This window comes from Hyla sarda, chromosome 1, assembly GCF_029499605.1.
Source record: "Hyla sarda isolate aHylSar1 chromosome 1, aHylSar1.hap1, whole genome shotgun sequence".
NCBI classification, from domain to species: Eukaryota; Metazoa; Chordata; class Amphibia; order Anura; family Hylidae; genus Hyla; species Hyla sarda.
The window spans coordinates 570,466,746-570,474,068 of NC_079189.1; the positions used below are offsets into that span (position 1 = coordinate 570,466,746).

General features: G+C 44.2%; 1 protein-coding gene across 1 annotated transcript; it reads left to right on the forward strand.

Moving 5' to 3' along the window:
• Positions 1–5,240: 5,240 nt before the first annotated feature.
• LOC130294085 (uncharacterized) lies at positions 5,241–6,339 on the forward strand. The gene is made up of 2 exons (XM_056543507.1): positions 5,241–5,514; positions 5,601–6,339. Exons 1-2 carry the CDS (start codon positions 5,390–5,392, stop codon positions 6,199–6,201), a joined length of 726 nt encoding a protein of 241 aa, XP_056399482.1. The 5' UTR covers positions 5,241–5,389; the 3' UTR covers positions 6,202–6,339.
• The last annotated feature ends 984 nt before the right edge of the window (positions 6,340–7,323 follow it).

The window sequence follows — 7,323 nt, forward strand, 5'->3', positions numbered from 1 at the left end:
TCTATCTATCTATCTCCTATCTATCTATCTATCTATCTATCTCCTATCTATCTCATATCTATCCATCTCCTATCCATCTCTCATATTCATCTATCTCATATCTATCCATCTCATATCTATCTATCTATCTCATATCTATCTATCTATCTATCTATCTACACAGCAACAGGAGAATACAGCAGCACACTGCTAGCACAAAGATATAGATAAAACATGAGTATAAAGATAAAACATGAGTATATAGATAGAACATGAAAAGCTATACAGCTGTAGTTCAATAAATGAAAATATGAAACTATGAAAATATGAGGTACTTAGCTTGCAAATTTGGCGGCCAAATAGCGTGGACCGTCCCACCATGGTAAGGTGACCTAATTCTGGGACGGACTCTACCCTATGAATATGCCTCTATGTGAACAGTACAGCAGGCATTGCAAGGTCTGAAACATCCAAGGCACCTTATATACACCTAATAGAGGTGGGTGGGGTGCAAGAGTCAACATGGAGGTAGCCACTCCCCCGTATGTGTAATACAACCAAAGAATAAGTTGGCCAGCACTATTGATTCCAAACTATTGTAAAGACCTGACTTACAGGTGCAGGCTGCTGGGCTAAATATACAGCAACAGGAGAATAGAGCAGCACACTGCTAGCACAAAGATATAGATAAAACATGAGTATATAGATAAAACATGAGTATATAGATAGAACATGAAAAGCTATACAGCTGTAGTGCAATAAATGAAAATATGAAACTATGAAATTATGAGGTACTTAGCCTGCAAATTTGGGGGCCAAATAGCGTGGACTGTCCCACCACGGTAAGGTGACCTCATTCTGGGACGGACCCTACACTATGAATATGCCTCTGTGTGAACAGTACAACAGGCATTGCAAGGTCTGAAACATCCAAGGCACCTTATATACACCTGATAGAGGTGGGTGGGGTGCAAGAGCCAACATGGAGGTAGCCACTCCCCTGTATGTGTAATACAACCAAAGAATAAGCTAAGTACCTCATAATTTCATAGTTTCATATTTTCATTTATTGCACTACAGCTGTATAGCTTTTCATGTTCATCTATGTACTCATGTTTTATCTATATACTCATGTTTTATCTATATCTTTGTGCTAGCAGTGTGCTGCTGTATTCTCCTGTTGCTGTATATTTAGCCCAGCAGCCTGCACCTGTAAGCCAGGTCTTTACATTAGTTTGGAATCAATAGTGCTGGTCAACTTATTCTTTGGTTGTATTACACATACGGGGGAGTGGCTACCTTCATGTTGGCTCTTGCACCCCACCCACCTCTATTAGGTGTATATAAGGTGCCTTGGATGTTTCAGACCTTGCAATGCCTGCTGTACTGTTCACACAGAGGCATATTCATAGTGTAGGGTCCGTCCCAGAATGAGGTCACCTTACCGTGGTGGGACGGTCCACGCTATTTGGCCGCCAAATTTGCAAGCTAAGTACCTAATAATTTCATAGTTTCATATTTTCATTTATTGCACTACAGCTGTATAGCTTTTCATGTTCTATCTATATACTCATGTTTTATCTATATACTCATGTCTTATCTATATCTTTGTGCTAGCAGTGTGCTGCTGTATTCTCCTGTTGCTGTATATTTAGCCCAGCAGCCTGCACCTGTAAGCCAGGTCTTTACAATAGTTTGGAATCAATAGTGCTGGCCAACTTATTCTTTGGTTGTATCTATCTATCTATCTATCTATCTATCTCATATCTATCTATCTCTCATATTCATCTATCTATCTATCTCATATCTATCTATCTATCTATCTCCTATCTATCTATCTATCTATCTATCTATCTATCTCATATCTATCTATCTATCTCATATCTATCTATCTATCTGTCTCATATCTATCTCATATCTATCTATCTATCTATCTATCTATCTATCTATCTATCTATCTATCTATCTATCTCATATCTATCTATATATCTATATCATATCTATTCCACTGCTGCCAGCATCTATTTTTCATTTACTTACAGCCTATTAAGACGCCGAGACAGAGGATAAGTTATGGATTGTGGGGGATCCGAGCACTAGGACCCCCTACAATCTCCCGAACAGGGCCCCTGCAGTCTGCTGGAAGGGGGTGCTGAACCCTGCACGAAGCTTCCTGCGGGGGACATTGGAATGGCCACTTCCGGCAGACTGACAGGGCCCTGTTATGTGCCCCTCACTTATAATGCCCCCCTGTCATGTGCCCCTTACTTATAATGCTCCCCTGTCATGTGCCCCTCACTTATAATGCCCCCCTGTCATGTGCCCCTCACTTATAATGCCCCCCTGTCATGTGCCCCTCACTTATATGGCCCCTCTGTTATGTGCCCCTCACTTATAATGCCCCCCTGTCATGTGCCCCTCACTTATAATGCCCCCCTGTCATGTGCCCCTCACTTATAATGCCCCCCTATCACGTGCCCCTCACTTATAATGCCCCCTGTCATGTGCCCCTCACTTATAATGCCCCCCTGTCTTTGTCCCCTCACTTATAATGCCCCCCTGTCATGTAGCCCTCACTTATATTGCCCCCCTGTCATGTGCCCCTCACTTATAATGCCCCCCTGTCATTTGCCCCTCACTTATAATGCCCCCCTGTCATGTGCCCCTCACTTATAATGCCCCCCTCTCATGTGCCCCTCACTTATAATGCCCCCCTCTCATGTGCCGCTAACAAATAATGTGCTCTGATTTATAATGCCGTCCTTTTATGTGCCCCTTACTTAAAATGCCCCCTGAGGGTGCAGGACAGGGGGCATTATATGTGAGGGGAACATAACGGGGCATTATAATTCAAAGCACATTATATATTAGTGGCCCAAGACAGGGGGGCATTATAAGTGAGGGGCACATGACAGGGGGGCATTATAAGTAAGGGGCGCATAACAGGGGGCATTAAATGTGAGGGGCACATGACAGGTGGCATTAAATGTGAGGGGCACATGAAAGGGGGGCATTATAAGTGAAGGGCACATAACAGGCCCTCACTTATAATGCCCCCCTGTCTTGGGCCCCTCACTTTTAATCCCCCCTGTCTTCGGCCCCTCACTTATAATGCCCCCCTGTCTTGGGCCACTAACATATAATGTACTTCAACTTATAATGCCCCCTGTTATGTGCCCCTTACTTATAATGGACCCTGAAGGGGCAGGACAGGGGACATTATATGTGAGGGGAACATTACAGGGGCATTATATGTGAGGGGCACATGATAGGGGGGCATTATAAGTGAGGAACCCCCTGTCATGTGCCCCTCACATATAATGTCCCCCTGTCATGTGCCCCTAACATATAATGTGTCCTGTCTTATAATGCCCCCCTGTTATGTTTCCCTCACTTATAATGCCCCCTGAGGGAGCAGGATTGGGGGGCATTATATGTGAGGGGAACAATGCAGGGGCATTATATGTGAGGGGCACAGCACAGGGGGAATGATATGGTAGGGGAACAGGACAGAGGGCATTATTATTAAGAGGGGGAACAGGACAGGTCATAGTTATATGTGGGGGCAAAGGATGGTGCATTACTACTATATATGAGGGGCACAGAGTATAAGGAATTTCTGGGTTAGTACGGTTTTCATTAGCCACAATACATCACGGTATTGTATTTAGAGGGATATTTAGAGCGTATTATATTCAGAGGGGACAGTGTGTTGCAGTATTATATTCAGTGGGTACAGTGTGTGGCAGTATTATATTCATTGGGTACAGTGTGTGGCAGTATTGTATGCAAAGGGTAAAGTGAGTTGTAGTATATTCGGAGGGTACAGTGTGTCAGAATCATATTCAAAGGATATGGTGTTTGGTAGTATTATATTAATACTTTTTTCATATAGAGGATCAGAAAACGCTGACACAGTGAAGAGCTGTCTGGGCGTCAAGTTATGCAGCGAGAATATTTAGCTGGACCCGGTGGTATGTACCATCTGAATTAGATAAGGAAAGACTATAGAGAAGACGTCACCTGTAGTCACTGATATCATTGTGTATTGTCCTGACTGTCCCATCAGAGCTGTAGTCACTTGTAAGTTTTGCAGTAATGATGGGTGAAACAACAACTCCCAGCATCTCCTCACCACTACTTAGGTCATACTGGGAGCTGTAGTTTTAAATGGTAAAAACATCTTTAGCGCTTTCCCATTCTGTGGCAATTGGTGTATTTGATTATTATAATGGATACATTTAATAATATTGTAAGTTCTTTAAGAAACACCTTATTTTCTGTCCGCCAACGCAAAATTCTTTAATAGTGCCCCTCACGAGACTAGACTCTGGATCCGCCCCTGGTTGTGGTTAAACTTTACTTTCCTGGAAAAGTTTCTGAGTTGCCCATAGCAACCAATCAGATTGCTTCCTTCATTTTTCAGAGGCCTTTTCAAAAATGAAAGAAGCAATCTGATTGGTTGCTATGGGCAACTGCGCAACTCTTCCTCTACACTGGTTTTGATGAATCTCCCCCATAGAGGAAGATTTATCAAAACCTGTCCTGAGGAAATGTTTCTGAGTTGCCCATAGCAACCAATCAGATCGCTTCTTTAATTTTTCATAGGCTTTTTCAAGAATGATAGAAGCGATTTGATTGGTTGCTATGGGCAACTCAGCAGCTTTTCCTCTGGACAGGTTTTGATGAATCTCCATCTATGGGGGAGATTCATCAAAACCAGTGTAGAGGAAGAGTTGTGCAGTTGCCCATAGCAACGAATCAGATTGCTTCTTTCATTTTTGAAAAGGCCTCTGAAAAATGAAGGAAGCAATCTGATTGGTTGCTATGGGCAACTCAGAAACTTTTCCAGAAATGGAGGACGCTAACTTTTTGTATCTTATATGGAATTATTCCTATATTCATACATTTTGGAATCATCAATGTTATTGAAAAAAGGTATAACATTAAGATTGAACGAGACCCTTAGAGGCTTTTCCTTGGAGATGTCTGGGATTCTATAAAAAAGTTTAATTAGACTATTTCCTTATGCAAAGTTGCTGTCCAGGCATGCTGGGAGTTGTGGTTTTGCAGTGGTTGGGGGTTCACAGCTTGGAGACCACTGCTATAGAGGGTGCAAATGTATCTGAGCCCTGGAACTCAAATAATGTGAAATATGAGATGATCAAAATGGAGCCCCTGCGCTAATTACTTGGGTTTTGTGGTCTGTAAGGTCCATAGTAGAAACATTAGGTTCTTTCCATGGCAGATACTAAATCATGGCAGCTCCAAGAAGCAAGCAGTCATCGTGACATCAGACATGTGATGTCATAGACAGCTGGAGTCCTGACATTCCACTGACAGCCGCCCGAGCCTTCATTCTGTAGATTGTTACAGTGCGATTAGCATCTTTTACTTCTTCTTGACTGATATGGAGCTAAAAGGTTTGGGGTTCGTCCCCCTTCTGTTGGCGTTTTGGTGTGCGGCCTGGCTTGCCACCAGCTACATCATGACGGTCGTCCTCGGCCATGCCGCCTCGCCACTGATGCACATCAGGTAAGATAAACAAGCACAAGATTCTTATTTCATGGGTTGGGAGTGAGGAAATGTCCATAATAACATTGGTTTCTTTTCCTTCACAGTGACGTGGGAAATTTCTTTCCCGAAAACATATTATTGAGAATTGGATTCATAGGGACATCCATTGGCACTTTGGTACTAACCTTTCTTATTTATAAGTATATGGTTATGCATACTGAAGAGTTCAGGGGTCATCAGGTCCTGATCCAGAGGATCCTGCTGGCCATTGTGTGGGCCTCCTGTTTTTCCACAGCTGTTATGCATGTATTGTCCCCCGAAGAATATCCCAGGATACACTTTGTCAGCACGATAATTTCCATTACATGTGAAGCCTTATACTACCTTGGGCAGTCAATCCAGATGTATAAATTACCAGGAGCAAAAAAAGTCATCCGCCATAGTAGATGCACCTGCTGTGGCCTGGCTTTTACCTGCGCAATTTTCTACTTTGGATATAAAACATTACAGGAATTATTCTATGATGATGAAGACTGGGATGAGATCCGTGAAATCACCACCATAATCATCGAGTGGGTGATGCTTCTACTGATCCTGATAAACATCGTGACCTATTATTCCACCATGCAGAGGTTAATGTTAACCGTCTCCAGGAACAGCTGCAAACTCTCTCTTAGAGTAAGAATTGATGACTTCGGGGTGTAGACCACCACGTGGGCCATCAAGTGGACTTCTGGGAGAGATACTGCACAGGACACGGAAAAACCATCTAAAGAAGAATAACCGGGGGACTACATATGGTGCCAGTAATCATGGCACAATAATATGAGTTGGTAATATTACCTATACAAAAAAATAAAAAAAAATTAAAAAAAAATATTGGTGTGTGATGTGTAATACCTACCGTATATACTCAAGTATAAGCCGAGTTTTTCAGCACCATTTTTCGTGCTGAAAATGTCCCCTCGGCTTCTACTCGAGTGATCTCTCCGACTGCCAATCTCTTCTCAGTGGTCTTCAACCTGCGGACCTCCAGATGTTGCAAAACTACAACTCCCAGTATGCTGGGTGTTGTAGTTTTGAAACCTCTGGAGGTCCGTAGGTTGAAGACCACTGCGGCCTTCGTCATCATCCAGCCCCCCCCCCTTTTGTTTTCTACTCACCTCCCCTCGGCGGGAAGTCAGGGTGAGCTGGTTCGGGCCCTCTATTCTGCAGGGACCGTCCGGTGGGGAGGGTTAGTCGTTGCGGGCTGTCCATTTTCACCAGGGGGGCCCTCTTCTCCGCGCATCGGGCCTGGCCCCAGACTAATGACGTTGCCTTGACGACGACGCACAGGGACGTTCATGCGCAACGTCCCTGTGCGTCATCGTCAAGGCAACATCACTAGGACCAGCTCACCCTAACTTCCCGCCGAGGGGAGGTGAGTACAAAACAAAACGGTGGGGGGGGGGCTGGGTAACGACGAAGGCCGCAGGGAGTTGTAGTTTTGCAACATCTGGAGGTCCGCAGTTTGAAGACCACTGATGAAGGGATTGACAGGCAGTGATGATGAAGGGGGGGATGATGATGAAGGGGGGGGGGGGGGGGTGATGATGACGAAGGCCACAGTGGTCTTCAACCTGCGAACCTCCACAGATTTCAAAACCACAACTCCCAGCATGCCCAGGGCATGCTGGGAGTTGTAGTTTTGCAACATCTGGAGGTCCGCAGGTTGAAAAACACTGATGAATGGATTGACAGGCAGTGATGATGAAGGGGGGGGGATGATGATGGGGGTCTGGATGATTACATGGGGGAATGATGTATTTCCCACCCTAGGCTTATAGT

Bases quoted from the DNA above. Each gene is read 5' to 3' on its own strand.
- LOC130294085 (XM_056543507.1), top strand. From the start codon at position 5,390: ATGGAGCTAAAAGGTTTGGGGTTCGTCCCCCTTCTGTTGGCGTTTTGG. The intron at 5,515-5,600 runs GTAAGATAAACA...TTTCCTTCACAG, and splicing joins TCGCCACTGATGCACATCAG to TGACGTGGGAAATTTCTTTC.